The 18,615-nt window shown below is 37.3% G+C and overlaps 3 protein-coding genes across 4 annotated transcripts in view; 1 reads left to right on the top strand and 2 right to left on the bottom strand.

Moving 5' to 3' along the window:
- Positions 1 to 18,615, bottom strand: part of LOC131781701 (uncharacterized) — a 31,545-nt gene that overhangs the window by 7,984 nt on the left and 4,946 nt on the right. The gene's annotated exons all lie outside the window — the stretch shown is intronic.
- LOC131777675 (uncharacterized) lies at positions 15 to 9,875 on the top strand. 2 transcript variants are annotated; one of them, XM_066160404.1, is made up of 6 exons: positions 15 to 410; positions 1,382 to 1,434; positions 3,078 to 3,120; positions 3,454 to 8,590; positions 8,737 to 8,807; positions 9,536 to 9,875. In XM_066160404.1, exons 4-6 carry the CDS (start codon positions 3,997 to 3,999, stop codon positions 9,722 to 9,724), a joined length of 4,854 nt encoding a protein of 1,617 aa, XP_066016501.1. In that variant the 5' UTR covers positions 15 to 410; positions 1,382 to 1,434; positions 3,078 to 3,120; positions 3,454 to 3,996; the 3' UTR covers positions 9,725 to 9,875. The 2 variants fall into 2 exon arrangements, with proteins under 2 accessions (XP_066016501.1, XP_066016507.1); XM_066160410.1 differs by having other exon boundaries at positions 1,382 to 1,431.
- On the bottom strand, positions 11,760 to 16,007 carry LOC136277759 (uncharacterized). Its single transcript, XM_066160428.1, has 3 exons — positions 15,921 to 16,007; positions 14,521 to 14,714; positions 11,760 to 12,708 (listed from the first exon to the last, which is right to left on the bottom strand). The coding sequence occupies exons 1-3, from the start codon at positions 15,960 to 15,962 to the stop codon at positions 12,381 to 12,383; spliced, it is 564 nt and encodes a 187-aa protein (XP_066016525.1). The 5' UTR covers positions 15,963 to 16,007; the 3' UTR covers positions 11,760 to 12,380.

An 18,615-nucleotide genomic window follows, 5' to 3' on the forward strand; every position in this document is an offset into this window, starting at 1 on the left:
CTTCCGTTGTAGTTATGTCCTCACACCTAATAACCAATAGAATGCGGTTTTATTTCTTCCAATCAAAGTGCGTTGTGAACGTGTCTTCTGCGTGTCACTTCCCAACTAGGGGAGGGATGCAATGCAAAATTGTGAGACTATCGTTAAGTTTTCCGCGCTCGAAGGTTGAGAATTTCATGGGCTATTCTTGTTTCATGGGCTTATCCTTGATGCCTTTTGGGACACTTCGGATTGTTGAAAGATTAATATTCTTGTTGCGTTTTTAAGCGCGAAGTATCAGTGAAATTTTCTTCGATACGTTGGAAAGGTTAGGAAGACGAGAATTTGACATTGCCTCGTAGCTTCCCTTATTGGTTTGGAGTGCGCTGGTGATCGAAGTTGTGCTTTTTTGTCGGAACTACTAAAGGAAGGTAAGGTTTCGGTTGCATTTTATGCTAGTATTTTGTTAAATTCAAATATTACAACCATTCTTCAAAGATCACGTTCAAGTTTTGGGCTTAATACTGTAGATTTCATGTGACAGCATGGCGAAGCGTGCGAGTAACTACTAACTTGGATTCATTGAATCCCTCAGTGTCGAGGGCTGATTTTTATATTTTGCGTGGGACATGTAAAACTAGATGTTACATAATTGAAAAACAGGGCAGATCTCGGTGTTTCAATGCCCAAAAATGTGTGATTTTCTCCATCTCATTGTGCCTACAATGATGGCTATTATGGATACAGTGGAAGACATGTATTCATTGTAAATGTATGGGACTACGCAAAAATTCAACCTCTGGTATGGTTGATGTCAAATATCACATATCCTGGGAGGTTAACTCACAAACTGCTAACTCGTATGATGAAGATCTGGTCTCTTTCATAAAGGATAGGGTGCTGTCTCCCAATGCTCTCCAACAAGTAACAGTTGGGTTACAATATATTAAATCATTCTCTTTGCTCACCCAGAAGGGACAGAATTGCAGCAAAATTACTCTTCACTTAATAATTAGTGCTTTGCTATTTAAATCAGTGGCTGACATATGCCACTTTCTTTATTTTGATCAATTTAGAGTAAATTCCCCTGTACCAAATTATAAGGAATATGATAACAATATGTATGTTATATGTTACCACATTATCCATACTTTTTCAGCTATGTTTCACAAACATTAAAATGAAATAAACACTAATTCATGCAGAAATGAATACTTAATTCAATACAGACTATTGCCTACTATTAGCAATTATTGCTCCTACATGTGTTAGCAAGAACTTGGTCTTGTTGGCATTCATTGTGAGCATTTGGCGATCTGTATATTAGTGGAGAAACTCTCTGCAACTATCTTTGCTAAGAAAATACCAATCCTTTCACCCTTACTAAATATCATTCATACAGGCATGGATGAGAACCAGCAGCAAAGCAAAGAAAACAAAAGTGCTGATGAGGTGGTAAGCTCTATTCTAAACATTTTCTTGGCGAATTATGCACTAGTTATAAAAAGGTATATGTTGTGCTTAATTTTTGTCCTTGGTATAAACATCATTTTCCTTTGGTTTTGTTAATGATATGAATGAAAAATGCATTTTGTGTAAAGAAAGATAAAATTTAGCTCCTAGCCTAAGTTATGATGAGATGATGTGTCACTATCAATTTGGCCTCTATTAAAAGTAAAAGAATTAAACTAAGGATAAAACTAAACCACAGCATACCTATACTAAACCCTCAGCCTATTTGTATCAATATTACTATTTTTTCTGGTGTTCACCCAATAGATTCAATCCACTCACAGACAAATATGGCACCTGTGCATTTTACTATTACTCTTAGGCTAAGGCACTCATAGAAAGCAATATTTCACAAAACAACAACATTATGTATGCAAGGTTTAAATTTTTCAGACCTTTACTGCTTGTTTTTATGATTGGTTCCAGTATTTTCTTGCACAAAGAGTTCTGGTTGAATGTACCAGTCACCATGTTTTTTGGTATGGTGGTTTACAGTAATTGTTGTATGAAGTAACCTTCACCAATATTAATTTTGTGAACTTGTCACTGACAAAGAGCTAGTTCATGATTAGACATTGATCGTTTCATTAATTGCCATGCTCTACATTTATCATTGAAGTACTGATTAACTCCTTTGCCATCAGTAATTGCATTAAAGATACTGTGTTAGAAATCACAGCACTGTACCCCAAAATCTAATGTCGTCCTCAGCACAATCTCATTTTTGAGCAAGGCAAAAGTAAAAATCAAACAAGACCACACAGACATCATCACAGAGACAACATTGCTATGTATAATGTTTATATAGTTAGTTACATAAAAGGTACTCTATTCATTAATTCAGTGTCAATACTCACCCTCGTAGCAGCTATAATTTTTAGCCAACTTGGGAAATAGTGGCCTAAAATGGACCCTTTTGGACATCTGAACTTTTAAATTTCCAGGGGAAGGTTCCCCAGACTTTGCCATCCAAGTGGGAATAAATGGCTGTCACACTGTCATTTTGGTCCCTCCCAGCTGCTCAAACGTTGTCCCTCCTTTCCACAATCTTACCAAAGCCCCCATATGTGTAGTAATAAAAACATTGAAGTGAAGTGTGCTATCTCAGCAAGAGGTGATAATCATGCACACTTTTAAGTTAGTCATCATAGCAGATGTTTGGTGAGGTATTGCATTCTGTGCTCAAAATCTAGTTCATGTAGACCTGGGAAAAAAGAATGGGGTGTAGCAGCCATTCATGTTGTTTAATTGCTCTAAGCTCTAATTCGATACTACTGTTCATTTGGCTATCTTTCTTGCCAATACTGTTTCGTTATTTGGGTTTTCTTGAAGACACTTCCCATTGAGAAGAAGCATTATATGTGTTTACAAATTAGAAGTAAAGAAAAGTGAAAAAAAAATAGGAGAGTGACAGGATGGTATCAAAGACAGTGGTACAATTTTTTTTTGCAGGGGGTCATTTTTTTATTTTTGAATCAGAGTTGTAGCCTAAGTATGTCTAAGTTTCTACACTTGTTGTTTAGTCTTGTGACTTCTTGCTTTAAGAAGTGAGGTAAAATTGTTTGAATTTTTTTTTTTCATTACAGCCACTTGAGTCTGTAAATGGAAAGAAAACACTGAAAAATGACGGTAGGGAATACATTGCTTGCACTATAAAGTATTGAAAGTAATTTGCAACTCTCCATATTTGTTATTTGTAATTGACATGCTTTGCACAGGTGTTGTGGGGTTAGTGGAGAAGTTAACTGTATTTCAAAAATTAAATCACTTTAAATTGCAGTGAAAGCTATTACTTTTATAGTTATAAAAGTATCAAAGGTGACTTCTCTGAGAACCTTCTCCAGTGTCTGTGATATAGAAGTGTCCACTAAATATAGGTTCATTTATTAAGAAATGTGGGAAGAATAGTATGCAACTGAAAATACAAGTAAGGACTGGAAAAGAATATTTATTCCTTGCTAGTAATCTCAGAACAGCTGTGTGGAGCTGGAAATTAACAGTGCTGGAATACAACAGTAAATCCTGCTGATAAACTGAGAACAGCTGTGTGGGGCTGGAAATTAACTGTGCTGGAATACAATAGTTAACTCCTGCTGAGAAACTGAGAACAGCTGAGAGGGGCTGGAAAATAACAGTGCTGGAATACAACAGTTATCCACTACTGAAATTCAGAAACAGGAAACTTTTAAATACTTTTGTGCAACAATATACTGAGCATGCAGTAATATCTTCCATTGCCTCAATTCCAGTTACTTGTAGAAAGGTCATCTCTGAACCATTAAATAGGATCTGTTTTACCCGTTATGGAAGAAAAAATCTTAACCCTTTAACCCCTAAAAGTGACCAGCTTCTAATTTCTCCTTACAATATCTCCCCTGAATCAAACATTGAGTTCATGAGAATAAAGGAAATGACCAACAATTTATAAATCTCTTGATTTTTATAAAAACTCTCTTTGTCAGGGCTTCAGGAAATGTATAGAGAACAGTATGGAGAATATGCATAATGATGTTAGGGTGTAAAGGGTTAATCAATAAATGTATGTTAAAGGTAGCAATCTTCTATAACTATTACTTATTCACAAATACTATATTTTATTTAGCAGATTGTAGCTTCAATGGATGCCAGAAATATTTTTATGAAAAACTGGCAGATACAGTTTTGTATTGTACTCCAGGATATACATCTTTCCCAAAAGATGGTATTTCTTCAGAGAAGAATGAAAACTTAAATGCTTTCTTTAATCAGTATAAAAGACGATTTTTTGAACGACGTAGCCTGAAAAGACCAGTCTACACACTAAAACTTGACCAAGAAGGTAAGATTGTCCGTGACAAAAATGGCATCCTTGTTGTTTTGGTCAACAGTTATGTTCAAGGAGAGCTTAAGACTACAAAGCAACTTCTCTACAGAGAGGCTGTAGATGGTGTATTAAGCAGTTTACACTACATTAAAGGTGTCCTTGGAGAGGATACTTGCCTCCCTGGAGGGGTGAATGCCTTGAGTAGGCTATTCAATCAAAAATATGTATTTAAGGGTATTTTCAACCTTATTAGGGCCTTCTTGGCTCGATGCTCAACATGTCAGGTCAACAACCCCTTGCCAATGCGAGTGCTTCCCCCTCCTGTCCCCATTAGATCTTTTCGCCCCCATTCCAGACTACAGTGTGACCTTATTGACATGGCCCCAAAGAAGCACCGTAGTTTTATGCAGAATAATTGTTGTTGGAGCTACCGTTACATTCTAACAGTCAAGTGCTGTTTCTCGAATTTTTGTTGGCTGTTCCCGTTAAAAACAAAGTCTGCAGAAGAAGTGTATGCCGTTCTGAAGGCCTTGTTCATCAAGGAAGGGTCACCCACTGTAATTCAGTCAGATAATGGTGGTGAATTCATTGGAGAGGTAGTGCAAAAACTTTGCAAAGAATTTGAAGTTTGCATGGTTCATGGTAGGCCACACCACCCACAGTCTCAAGGCCAGACAGAAAATCTCAACAAGCAAGTCAAAAGGTTACTTGCAAGGTTTTTACAACAGTTGCCTAGAGATCTTCAGGCCAATGTCTGGCCTTTACTACTCTCTGCTATTGCAGACCTTTTGAATTGCAAGTGGCACAGCACAATTAATGATGTGCCTTTTCGAATATATAAGAACCGTGAGCCTTCCTGCTTGGTGGACTACATCATCCCAGATGATAATATGTGGACAGAAAGTATTGAAGATGGTTGCCTTGAGGATTATGAATTTTCATCAGAAGATTTCATTGAACTTGAGAGACATGGGGAAAGCACTTCCATGGATAAATCTAAATTAGGAGAGATAACAGAGGCCATCCTGCAAATTTCTTCTGAGACCATATTATTGTCCTCATTGGGTGTTTCAGCTAAGCAGCTGTCAGCAGCTGTTAAGAAGATAGTGCAAGGAAATTCACATTCTCCACCTTCTCACAGTCACAACAACATCCCACTTCAATCAGTGGATTCAGAGGCAGAATTCCAGGTAGAGAACATCACGAAATACCTCTTCAACTTGAGTGAAGAATACAAATCTAAGATGGTGGATGTGCTTGAAGCAACAGAACACACCATTCAAAAGAATCACAAACGGGCTCTTAAGAGGGCTAAAGAGCGGGAATTTAAGGTGGGAGACAAAGTTCTCTTCCAAAATCCACGTTCGGAAGGATTGCATTTTTCAAAGCCAGATCCCTTTCAGCCCTTGAATGTTCTGGGGGTCATCAAAGAGGTGCGTCCTGGAGGAATGTTCAAGGTGGAGATAGAATGTGGAGAGCAATTGGTAGTTAAATCCATTTTTGGTGGCCAGATGGTTTTGTTCAAGGAAAAGCAGTGTGAACTTCCCCTTTGTGAAACACCCCCCAAGTTATCTTTGCTGAATATGCACAATTTCATTTCAGAGTTTGGCCTAACTGTGGGTAAGGAGATGTATAATCGAAGTCTAAGGTTGAGGAAAGTGGCTCACCATAGAAGTATTGATGATTTATTGAAGAGTTATTGTCAGGTTCTGGATTATGGACTCCTTGCCATGGTATCGTCGTTTTCTGACAGAGAGGAAGAAGAAGCTGTGTTTCACCAGAAGTTTGTAACTGGCCTTCAAACTTTACAGGCTTCGGGTTTTCAGTACTTTCTCTATGGTACAATCTTTTGGGAGAGAGACAGAAAGCAAAACCTGGGAAAGTCAATTCTAAGTCATCTCACCAGTTACGAGGAGCACTCTGACTGCTTGTCGTGCGTTGGAGAGCAAAAAGAAACTCCATGCTTTCATCCCTGCTGCCAGAATCTTGTGCTTCAGATGGCTGTTAACTGTGGGCTCTTCTGTGTAACAATAGATGGTTGCATTGTACCATCTGATGATAGTATAATGAAAACATCTCAGACAGCTCCAAAGGAAACCCCTCTGTTAAGTAGCCATACAACTGAGGCTAGTACTTCATGCCACGATAAAGACAGTATCAAAAGACCTAGCACCCAAGTCGGTGTTGATGAGCCAGTGTTCAATAAGGATGATCTGCTTGACCATACAAATGATGTAAATGTTGATGTTGGATCCAACAGATGCAGTACACCCCAAGGAAGTCTGAAAACCCATGAAGTCACCCTTGGTGAACCATCCACATCATTGCTGTTCATGCCAGGAAGCAATCAAGGAATGCTATGGAAGCCAGCTGAGTTGAAGGACAAGTGTCAGCAACATCTAGAGAACATTGATCCTTATTGCAGTGAACTGGCCAAGTTTGTAATGCCCTTGAAGGGCTTTCTTGCAGCCATAAATCCTTCTCAAGATAATGCCACAGAAAGAAGTAACTTGAGGTACTTTTTAAAGATTATTGACAAGCATGCAAATAAAGATGTACAGAGCCAAGTGCGCCTAAGTAGCAACAATGGCAGTCAGGAGTGTATGCAAGTTCAAGGGTACAGCTCATTCTGTGGACTTTGTGCAATGAACAATGCAATAGGTTGTTCCAGGAAAGGACCTACTATGTTCAATTTGTTTGACCTAGATTTGGCAGCAGACATCATTTGGTTAAAACAGGTTTGTGAAGTTGGCTGTGGATTTTCTGTACCTTTAGAGCCTATGCGGGGTCTTGATGGTGACTACAGTATTTTAGCAATGGAGGAGGCAGCAATTAGGAAGAACTGTACATTTCAAAGACTAGATTTACCCTTGAGGGCACTTGTGGATGGTGCTGCAATGAATTCCCTTGACACCAGCAGTCTCCAGGAATTTTATTCCCTTCTTCTGGGATTGTTCCAGGCAGATGAGAGACCATCACTCATTGTGAGGACAAAGGAATATCACTTTGTTACTCTGCTCTTTAAAGCAGATGCAATTGTACTTCTTGATAGTCGCAGGACATCTGCTCTTCCACTGTCCCTTAAAGATGGCCTAGGTTACATTCAGAGAGAAGCATATCAGAACCCAGATTTTGCTGCTGTAAACCTTCAAGGGCCTGGAACTTATGGCAATCCTGTGAGAGTGAATGACTTGCCAGAAGTTAAGCTGCACACAAATTTTCATTGCACACTGGATGAGGTGTGGGATTTAAGCAGTACTATAAGTGATGATACCATCATTGCCACACTCCATGGACAAGTCAAAGCAAAAGATGTTCGTACCCTCAAGCCAGGTAACCAAATAAATGATGTTGTGATCAACTACATTGGTCCATTCTTAATGAGTCAGAAAAAGGATGTGTATGTGGCAAGCACCTTTTGGCTAAATCACTGCAGCCAAGAGCTGGGTGTTAAGGAAATGCTTAGGTGTGATTTTCACAAGTATGAAAAGTTTGTATTTCCTGTTCATTGCCCTGGTCACTGGTGGTGTGTCTTAATAGACAGGCCAATGAAGTTGTATGGGGAATTTGACTCCCTTTGTAAAGATCGAAGGAGTGATTATGTTTTTCAGGTCTTGTGCAGGGAATTCAAAACTGCAAATATTGATATTTCTTCATTTCGAAGGTTAAGTCAGGAGGAAAGAGAAAAGTTGCCTTCTCAAGGACAGAATGTTTTTGACTGTGGTGTCTTTGTGTTGGGTTTTATCAGTGCATTTGTCAACAACTTGGAAATGAATTTCAGCTTAAGGGATATGCCATTCCTGCGGAATTCATTTGCGAAAATTATCATGAATGGGCAACCAGTATGTGACATTGAAAATTGTCCCAGTACCCAAGAAAGTTGTCATCCAGCTTGTGAAGAAGGTGGCCATGGAAGTGTCCTTGGGCTAGTTGGTTGCTCTACCATTGAAACTATGAGATGTAGGGGTCAAGAGAATATTTGCAGTGACAAAGAATCTGGAGTAAGTGGTACAGGACTTATACATTGTGCTGGTGAAAACAGCAGTGCAAGAATAGGTGAAGATGGAATTAAGAAATGCAGAACAGGAGTGAGTCCATTTAGTCCTGACAAAACCATGGAAGAGGTTTCTGTTGGTTTTGGTGTTGCTTTTCCTGGTAAGTATGAATTAGGGGATTTTGAGAAGGATTATGAAGATATGGAAGATGATCCATTTGTTGTCCCCCCTCCTCTTCTGCCATTAGACATTCAACTACGGGACAAAGACACAGAGTTGTCAAATGAAAACAATATTCAAGGTAATTAATATGTTGACCATTTTCACTCTTTGTCTCTTTTTTTTTGTAATATGAATTTTTTGCTATATTGTTCCATAATTATTCATCTCTATAAACCTTGTTTTTTTGTTATTTGCTAAAGAAAGCATTGTTGTGCCTTTTTACAGCCAGTGAACCAGATGATGAAGATTTGGTCTTGTATGAGCTCCTCAAGCCTCCTTATGATGCTTCTCACGAGGTATGCAGAATTTGTGAGTGATCTGTGGTTTTCTTCTGCTTGGGTTTTCTCTTACATTATTATTATTATTATTATTATTATTATTATTATTATTATTATTATTATTATTATTATTATTATTATTATTATTATCATCATCGTCATTATCATTATTATTTTTTTTACCGCTGTTGTTGTTGTTATTGTTGTTGTTGTATACTATGCAGAGATGTTCTTGTAACATGCCCAGTAGTTTAGGGGAATATCATTATTATTATTACTATTATTATAATCATTTTATATTATGCAGAGATGTTCTTGTTAACATGTCAAGTAGTTTAGGGGAATATCATTATTGTTCTTATTAAATTATTATTATTATTATTATTATTATTTTAGTACTATTACTTTTGTGTTTTGTTTCCCTTTGATGACTAGTTTTGGATGTTTTTTATTGCCTTGTGTCTGCAATGAATTTTAAGTTAAATTATTATAAATACATCTAATGATTAATAGTCCTTTAATTGCTAAATTTGTTTGTTGGGTTAACATAATGATGCGGTTGTTTTCATTGTCCCTTGAGTTAATTTATAGCATATCATCATTAACATACTGATACTTGGTAAGTGGTACTTACCCGATGAAATTAAGCCAAATGTGCATTTTAATACGAATTTGGTGAAGACAGTCTTTCACAAGCCAAGTGTCATTAGATTTTCTTTCCTAATGGAGACTGATTTTCTTCACAGCTTCCAACCCTACAGATGCTCTATTCTAAAGAAGAAAGGAAGGTATTCCAAGGCCTTAACCCCATCACTGAGCAATATCTTTTCAAACTAAGGAAGGAGAAAGGGATAAATGTTCCAAGAGGGTGTTACCATGCAGTGATGACAACAGAAGAAATGGTATCATTGGAAATGGTAACCATCATTGGATGATGGTTAATCGTCTTAAATTAAATAAAGACAAAACTGAATTATTGGTAATTTCCGCTAAACATCTTCCAAGACCACTCCTTCACGAAATTTCAGTTGCTGGTGAGACTATTCCTTCCGTGCAAAAGGCGAGGAATATCGGCACTATGTTCGACAGCCATTTTTGCTTTAAGGATCATATTACTGACATTTGTAAATCTTCATTTTATCATTTGCGAAATATTAGCTATATCAGGAAATATCTTTCAGCGACCACTACTGAATTGCTGGTTCATATGTTTGTATCTTCGAAGCTGGATTACTGTAATTCCCTTTTGTATGGCCTACCAGCCTACGCTATAAAAAGGCTACAACACGTCCAGAATGCCGCGGCGCGCCTCGTCACACTTACAAAAAAGCATGATCACATTACGCCTGTTCTTTTCAATCTTCATTGGCTTCCTGTTAACCAACGTATTATTTTTAAGATTTTACTTATAACCTACAAGGCACTTAACAACCTGGCACCGTCGTACATTTGTGATCTGCTTACATCTTACACCCCATCGCGTCAACTACGCTCATCATTCAAGCACCTTCTGGTTTCTCCATCCTATAACTTGAAAACATATGGCGCAAGATCCTTTTCTGTAGCAGCACCATCATTATGGAATGCTTTGCCAAGTGAAATTAGAAATGCTCAGTCTGTGTCTGTTTTTAAACGTAGATTAAAAACTTTACTCTTTAGAAAAGCCTTTTATAATTAATATTAGCTGTCTTAAGTGTTAATGTTTAAGTTTTTTTTCTTGTAGGCGCCTTTGAACAGTAGGATACTGGCGCGGTATAAATCTTTTATTATTATTATTATTATTATTATTTAGATTTTGATTACTGGAGGCAGGTAAGGAAGGGGAAGTCGAGACAAAGATTTTTCCATTACAGGTGGGATAGAGCCTTCGAAGTTTGGACCAAGGAGACCACAGAAGAGTTGATAGATGTGGCAAGTATCTTAGAGCGAGTTGATAGTGATGGATGGGTCTTATTGAACATCACAGAACAGTATCACTATGAAATGTGGAGAGACTGGAAATGGAGGCAACTTGAGGAGAAAGACCTTTTGTAATTTTAAATAAAATCAATAAGGCAAGCTATTTGGCACAGTGTAATACTAATAATTAACCCTTTAGCTCCCATGTGTGACCAAGACAGAATTTCTCTTTACACTATCAATACAATATCAAGCAGACAAGTGATGAGAATGAAGAAAATTATTGATAAGGGGATTATTAGTTGATCCAATACCAAATTCTCAAAACTAACATCACAAGAACTATATGGCAGACAGTAAGGAGAAATACTAATGAGATCTTGGGAGTTTAAGGGTTAAACACTTAATGGGTCATGTGTTCATTCTAACAGTTTCAATTGGGTTTTGAAGCATGCTTAATTCAAGTCATATCCAAAATTCCCTTGCTCCACATTGTGAATTGTACTTAGACATGGCCAGAGAACATCAACAGAGAATGTGACCTCTTAAGCATGTTCGCATCAGACCTATGAATTTGTCCACAAAACTTCCTTTGGAATTGTTGAGTTCCAGAGTTTCACATCTAGTGCATTTCCAGAGCAGTAGAATTTAAAAAATTGACACAAACATTTAAATTGCAAAGAATTTATTTAAAACCTTTATGTTTACAGCAACCCACATAAAAAGAAATCTTACCAACAATTATGAATGAATTAGTGAATAAAATAGCCTTGACTCCTCAATCTGGTGTCAACTGCTTTATTTTATTCAAAAGTATATAAGGGTAAATTGGAGAGTTACTTAATGTGATCTGTGAAATAATATTGAATAATTAGAGCCAAACAGTTGCAAGTAAGTAGGAAGGTAGAATGGATTTATGGTATATTAGTGCACTATGGTCCACTTTAAATTTCACAAATTCCAAAAAAACTATTTCACCTGAAGTTATTTGCTTGAATTATTTGTAGTGAAGATGTTTATTTCCATAGAAGTGTTGCATTTCATTGGTTGGAGAAAATCACTCTATGTTCATCTACAATATCTTGTCAAGAAATAAATTATGACAGAGCTTTGCCTTAGCATGAGCATGAATGATATTGCTCAATTGTCTTCTTTAGTGAGGCATGTAATTGATGAGGAGAAAGTAATACCTGTTTATATTGTCATCTGTTAAAAATTTGATTAAATCTGAATTACTTAGGGTTGGTTTTCTTTATTTCCTCATATAGGCATCTCGCTTTTTGGGCAGATGTCTCTCTGGAATGAAATTTATTTTTTTCCATTTTCATCTTAATTGGAAAGGCCAAAAAATACAACAACAAAAACCACATCAAGTCTAATATTAAGGCGACAAAGTCTCTGTGAACCAGTTTAATTGCAGTATTACTCAGAGTGCTTTTCAATTGAGTACTGTGAAACCAAAACCAAAGTAACTGCAATGGCCAGTCAGAAAAAGGGAAATATCACATGGAACCAATCAGGACTCAAAGTAAATACATGCAAATGGCCTGAAGTGCAGAAAAATGCAAGGAACAAAGTTATGATTGATTTTGGGTTTGCATCTGATTGGTTGAGAGGGTGGCGCAAGATTTCTGGGCCAATCACAGAGCATACTTGGGCAAAACCATCACAATCTTGGATTACTTTTGACACTCAATTGAAAATTGCTCTATCCAAAGCGGTTCCTTGCTTTTCTTTTGAGGCATATATTATGTCTCTCAAAGGGGACAGTGGGTTTAATTCACATTTGAAATCCAAATTCAAAGAATTTTTAGCACACTTAAACAAACGTGGGTGACACTGCCATAGGTTCAATTTTTCTAGGTTCAAAAAATTTTTAAAGTAGTCTTTTGAGTTTCGTTCAAGATTGCAATTAAAAATAGAGAGAACCTTCAAATTCTCACACACTGGTAGAACTTCCAGTACAGAATCAACATTTTCTTGATTGAGGGTATGTACATTTCCTCCAATTTCCAGAACCCTAAGAACATAGGAAAAAATGTATGAATAAATTATTAACTTGCATTGAGATTATTGTCAAGTGATTACAACCCCCTGAAAGTAAATAGAGAAGATCTACGTTTTCTCGTGTTTGTGTCGTTCGTTTCGCTAAGACAGAGAATCATTCAAGGATTCAGAGTTATACCATTCCATATGATTTTAGGGACGAAGGTGATAGCACGCTCACAACACGCTTCCAATCGAAAACAAAAGAAACTGGCTATAACGCTTGCTGAGCATGCTAAAACACAATTTGCTCATGCTTTTATTTCATATAACACTCTACAAAAAATAAAGCTTGCGCCGTTGAACAGTGAAGCGCGAGCAGGCAAACACGCAAAGCGTGTTAACCTTCGAATACAAAAGCTAGCGTAATAGCGGGCACAGCATAGTAGCGTGTAACCCAGTGTGCAGCACGCATGTTAACTGAACCTAACGCTTAGTCATTACACAGTCAATGTACTCTCATTCTTACGGTAAAAACCGAACCTCCCATCGGTGTTTATATCGTAAAAAACAAAGTTGAAACATTTGGCCGCGAACGAGTTGCAAGGATTCAAGGCAGACACTTCAATTACTTTTTTTTTTATGTGGAGTGGTTACTTTTGATGATATTTGTAGTAAGTTGAAGCACAAAATGTAACTCAGTGCCAGACGAATTGCGCCGATCGCGTAAACAACCAAACATGTGCAAGATATTCATAAAGCGCCATAACATACAGCCGGTAAAGGCCGAAACATTTGTGTAAAAGTTTATTCCATCGGATGACCAGAGCGATTTTTAGGGGATGATAAACAAAATCAACAGTAAGGAACAATTTTTTTTTGAACAACTCTTTGTTTCTGGGAGCACTACGACTCTCAAACGATTGTTTTCTCTTAATCACGCGCTCAGTCACGTGCCTGAAACTCGATTCAATCAATGCAGTAAACAATTTGCGAAACGGGAACTTATATAAGATTACGTGATGGTGTATAACTTTTGAAGGCGTTAAAATTCATTTGTCGTACCATTATTTACCATTGTTTACCATTATGTAAGCTTGCCCATCACAATGAAGTGCTATTGAGTTCAAGAGGAAAACATTTGGATGAACGGCAGAAATATCTAGCTACGTTTTACTTTAGTGTGTCCTCCTGTGTTAACTTGCACGCTAAGCGTAACATCGATCACGCTTTTCAAACCGAAACAAAGACCAAGCGTGCTAACTTGACCAAAACGAAACAGTGTGTACTTATTGTTAAAAAATAATATATGCGCATATTAAACACGCTAAGCGTGTTGTGAGCGTGTTATCACCTTGTCCCTGAAATTATATGGCGGGTCACATTTGTCATTTGGAGGCAATTTAAAACTAGGAGTGCGGCTGTAGCCCTGTCGGCCACTTCCCCTCTGCGACGAAGATCTTGAATAAATCTCCTAAAAGAGACGTCTGCGATTTTTGAGATTTTCAAAAGAGACACGATGATTTTAAACCAGCCAAAACTTTTCTAAACAAAAAACAAACAAAAACAAAGCAGATACTACCCTTATAAATTAGCTTTGACAGAGCCTCAACAGAGCAAGGTTGCTGGCTCTTTCGCTGTGCGGGTACTTGTGGGGTTTTCACCATCCTGTGTATGTCATGCTTACGAGCTCAGATAGTCTAAAGAGAGCGTAAAGGCCATCTACGACTGTTACGTATTTTCTTACTTTTCGCGCGTATTTTTAGCCTTGACGCTTTGTTTGTCATCTAAAATTTCAACCCCTATCCAATCGGGATGATAGAAGCAAATAAGTTCAATTGTATACCTCAGATTCTCCAGACTTTGCCGGTTTGATGCCAAGACATTTAAAATGGCAGCCATGTGGCAAGTACCTTGCAGCGATAACTCTTCGACGTTGGGTTGTCGAGCGAGGAGCTTTGCCACTTGTACAGATGTAACATTGTTACAGTCACTGATATCCAAATATTTCAAATCGTGACATGAAAGTGATTCCAACACCTAAAAAAAAGACAGACAACGCAATCAAAAGGCAGGGCCAAGATAGTTTATAAATTCGAGATTCGAATTATCTCAAGATGGTGTCACCTTGTGACCAGACGTTAATAAGGGGAGGAGGGAGGGGAAGATGTGATGTTCTATGCTATATTTCATGGCGAATAAGGTGGCCTGATCGAGAGACAAAAGAAACAAAAATAAACAAGATATAATAGAAGTAATCAAAGAGAGCGTTAGATGCCCCAAATTCAAATTACTTTTCATTTCATTCATATTCATGCCTGAAATTGACAAATTTTAACGTCTGCTTTACTGCATTTGTGGCGTTCGCGTTGTTGATATCCGCGCTTTTGCTGTTATAAATAAGGATATTTAAGTCTAGCGTGAATTAATTTCCCGTGGAATTTCCCTGTTTTATTGCTAGCAAGTAGAGCGATTTTTATATGCTGCAACTGTTTCGACTGTGGTCTCGGGTCTGTTGCGTGACAGCTTCAATGTCCGTAAAATTTATATAACTTATATAATAACAGATAAGCTAACATATGGTTTGATGCTACTCTGGTTTACAGATTTAATGAGTGTAACCGAAGAAGTTACAATTCATAGACCTAACGTTTCGACACTCCTGTCTAGTTTGAATAGCCACAACGTTAAAGTTGCTCAAAAACCTTTTCAGACTTTGGGGCATATTTTCGCCAAACCCAAGGATCCTGACGATGGCGGTTTGCTTCCTGACGGCTATTTACACTTCATCAGAAAAAAAGGCCGCTAATTAGTGTTCATATAAAACGACCTCTTGTTGCATCGTTTAGATCACCTTTGATGAAGGCACTAGACAGGAGTGTCGAAACGTTGGGTTTATGGATTCTAACGTCTTCGGTTACATTCATTAAATCTGTAAACCAGAGTAGCATCAAACCAAGTCTGATTGTCCACTTGAACTTTAATATATTTTAACAGATAAGCTATTTACATTAAACTTCCATGATGCAAAACATTTTTCTTTTTACCGATAATATTCACAGTGTGGCAAAAACTTTTTTCGGTAGAATTATATATTTTTCTATGGGCAGTGTTCCAAGCTTGTTATATCTTAGTAACAAGATATATTAGAAGTAATCAAAGATTATTGGAAAGCGTTCAGACCACAGGCAACCGCAAACGAACGCAATAATAGGCTAAGCTCCAAAACTCCCGTTTGGTACTAACCTCATCGTTAACAGCTTGATTAAGGGCAGAAAGTCCCACCATTTCCAGACTGCATCTCTGGTGCAAAAATTCCTGGAGTAGTTTGGAGGATGTCAGTCGCTCGCAATAACCAAGGTTAATACCGATCAGTCCCATCGGAATGAATTCGCAGAGTTCTTCTCCACTTATATTCGTACAATAAATGTCCAGGCTTATCAGTCGGACCATATCCTTCAACGGTGCAAAGTTACTTACTTTGACACAGAATCTAAGGCTGAGAAATTTCACGTGGGTGATGTTAGACCATATGCCTTTGTTAGGAATGTAGGTCATCCGGATCATGTGTACTATAGGTGGACTCGGTCGACATATCGGGCGACAGTCGACCGATATATCGGTCGACTATCGGTCGACTATCGGTCGACTATCGGTCGACTATCGGTCGACTATCGGTCGACTATCGGTCGACAATCGACCGACTATCGGTCGACAGTCGACCGATAAATGTGCCAAGAGGTTTATTTTATACTTTAATACTAATATTCAATTAATTAAAAACGTACACGTGATTTATCAGTATTATAAATTTAATGTATATTGTTTCTTTTTTTATTTTTACGTGATCGAAAGATATTAAATATTTGGAAGAGAAACTTAAAACTTGTCCTTTGCTTACATAGATTTTTCTTTTGTTACGCCCTACTAAGTGACTCTTGATGTCATGTCAAGTTCTCCATTGGTTCCACAAGTAAACAGACACCATGCACTAAACCCTTTAATTATTCTGTTACGGTGAATAGTACCCGTGGGCCTCTTCGTAGATGTTCACTTTGCTTATAACGCAAAGATAAATCAATAGTTTGCCGTCAATGTATGCACATGCATCTGTGTATACAGAGACTTCTGGGGAAATTTCTCATTGCCTGAAAAGATTTTTAACGCTAAACTGACTTAAATTCCAAGGGTGTGAGGAATATGCAGACCCTTTTCAACAATCAGAACATCACAGTGGTAAAACATAACACCAAAACTTGCAGACTGATAAACTGATATATTATAGGGAAGGCTACATTCTCTTTTCCAGCAAAATAATCTCCTCAGACTCAGTGATATTTGTCGAATAATCCCCAGGCTTTGTGCAGGGGATTCTACAGTGTACCGGCTAAAATTATTGACCTCACCCGAGGGTAAGCTTTCATTGAATGTGGAAATTCTCAAAAAATGAAACAAATTCTGACAATTTATCCAGCGAGTAGAATATATCTTAACATACCAAATCCAATCTTCACCCCAATTTTCCATTTTCTCAATCAACTCTAGAAACACGTGGTTAATTGTGACTATTCATCCTACAAGTAGATAATATCACAACTTTTCTATATCCAATCTTTACCCCGATTTGTTCAATTAACTTTAGAAAAACGGGGTAAATCGCGACAATTCGAGTGGTTAATATCATAACTTGCAATATTCAATCTTTACCCCTGATTTTCCATTTGTTCAATGAATTCTAGAAAAACGGGATAAGTTCTGACAATTCATCACGCAAGTGGAATATAACCTTAGTTGTCATGTCAAATCTTTACCCCAATTTTCTTTGTTTTAATGAATTAGTTCTAGAAAAACAGGCTAAACTCTGAGAGTTCATAATACCCTTAGCTCCCATATGCCATCCTTCACTCCGAGTTTCCAATTTTGCCATATCAAATCTTTACCCTTATTTTCCATTTTTTTTTTCGTTTATTAGAGACAAATAAGGTTAAATCTTACAATTAATCCCACATGTAGGATACATCATAGCTTTTCATAGTCAATCTTCACCCCGATTTTCCGTTTCTTGAGTAAATTCTGGAAAAATGGGGTAAAATCTGAGTATTCATCCTTTAAGTGGAATACATCCTAACATGTCACATTCAATCTTTGTCCCGGTTTTTTGCTTTTTTTCCAAGAATTCTGTACACAATGGGGTAAAAAAAGGACAATTCATCCTACAAGTGAAACATATCCCAACTTGTTATGTGTAATCTTTACCCGATTTTCCGTTATTTTCAGAGAATTCTAAAAAAACAATTCATCTCATAAAAGAATGTATTCTAACGTGCCGAATTAATTTTTTAATGAATTCTGAAAACGGGCTAAATTGTGTCCATTCATCTTTAAACTGAAATAAATTATAACTCGGGACATCCCTAATTTTCCATTTTTTTTTTCTAATTAATTCCAGAAAAAGGGGGTTAATTCTGAGAATTCGTCCCGTAAGTGGAATACATTTTAAGTTTCCATATCCAATCTTCAACCCGGTCTTCTATTTTTATTTCAATGAATTCCAGAAAAACGGGGTAAGTTATAAGAATTTATAGCGTAAGTGGAGTATATCCTAAGTTGTCATATCTTATCTTGACCCCGATTTTCCTTTTTTAATGAATTAATTCAAGAAAAAGAGGGTAAACTCTGAGAATCCATGCTACAACTTCCCAAATGCCATCTTTGCTCCGATTTTCCATTTTTTTTAGTGAATTCTAGAGAACAAGGGTAAATTCTTAGAGTTCATCCCGCAAGTGGAATGCAACCTGTACGTTGTCTTGTCAAATCTTCCCTGATTTTCCTTTTTTTTAATGAATTAATTATACAAAAACGGGGTAAACTCTGAATTTATGCTAATAGCGGATAATTCCCGTAGTTCCCTTATGCCATCTTTACTCTGGTTTTGCAATTT

Source organism: Pocillopora verrucosa, chromosome 1 (genome assembly GCF_036669915.1).
Source record: "Pocillopora verrucosa isolate sample1 chromosome 1, ASM3666991v2, whole genome shotgun sequence".
Lineage (NCBI taxonomy): Eukaryota > Metazoa > Cnidaria > Anthozoa > Scleractinia > Pocilloporidae > Pocillopora > Pocillopora verrucosa.

What these genes read in the sequence shown, in the direction of transcription:
- LOC131777675 (XM_066160404.1), top strand. Translation starts at nt 3,997, where the DNA reads ATGATGTTAGGGTGTAAAGGGTTAATCAATAAATGTATGTTAAAGGTA. An exon ending in AAATGAAAACAATATTCAAG is followed by an intron (nt 8,591 to 8,736) that starts GTAATTAATATG and finishes GCCTTTTTACAG; the next exon opens with CCAGTGAACCAGATGATGAA. An exon ending in CTTATGATGCTTCTCACGAG is followed by an intron (nt 8,808 to 9,535) that starts GTATGCAGAATT and finishes TTTTCTTCACAG; the next exon opens with CTTCCAACCCTACAGATGCT.
- LOC136277759 (XM_066160428.1), bottom strand. Translation starts at nt 15,962, where the DNA reads ATGGTGGGACTTTCTGCCCTTAATCAAGCTGTTAACGATGAG. An exon ending in ATCAAGCTGTTAACGATGAG is followed by an intron (nt 14,715 to 15,920) that starts GTTAGTACCAAA and finishes TCTTTTTTTTAG; the next exon opens with GTGTTGGAATCACTTTCATG. An exon ending in CAAAGTCTGGAGAATCTGAG is followed by an intron (nt 12,709 to 14,520) that starts GTATACAATTGA and finishes CTATGTTCTTAG; the next exon opens with GGTTCTGGAAATTGGAGGAA.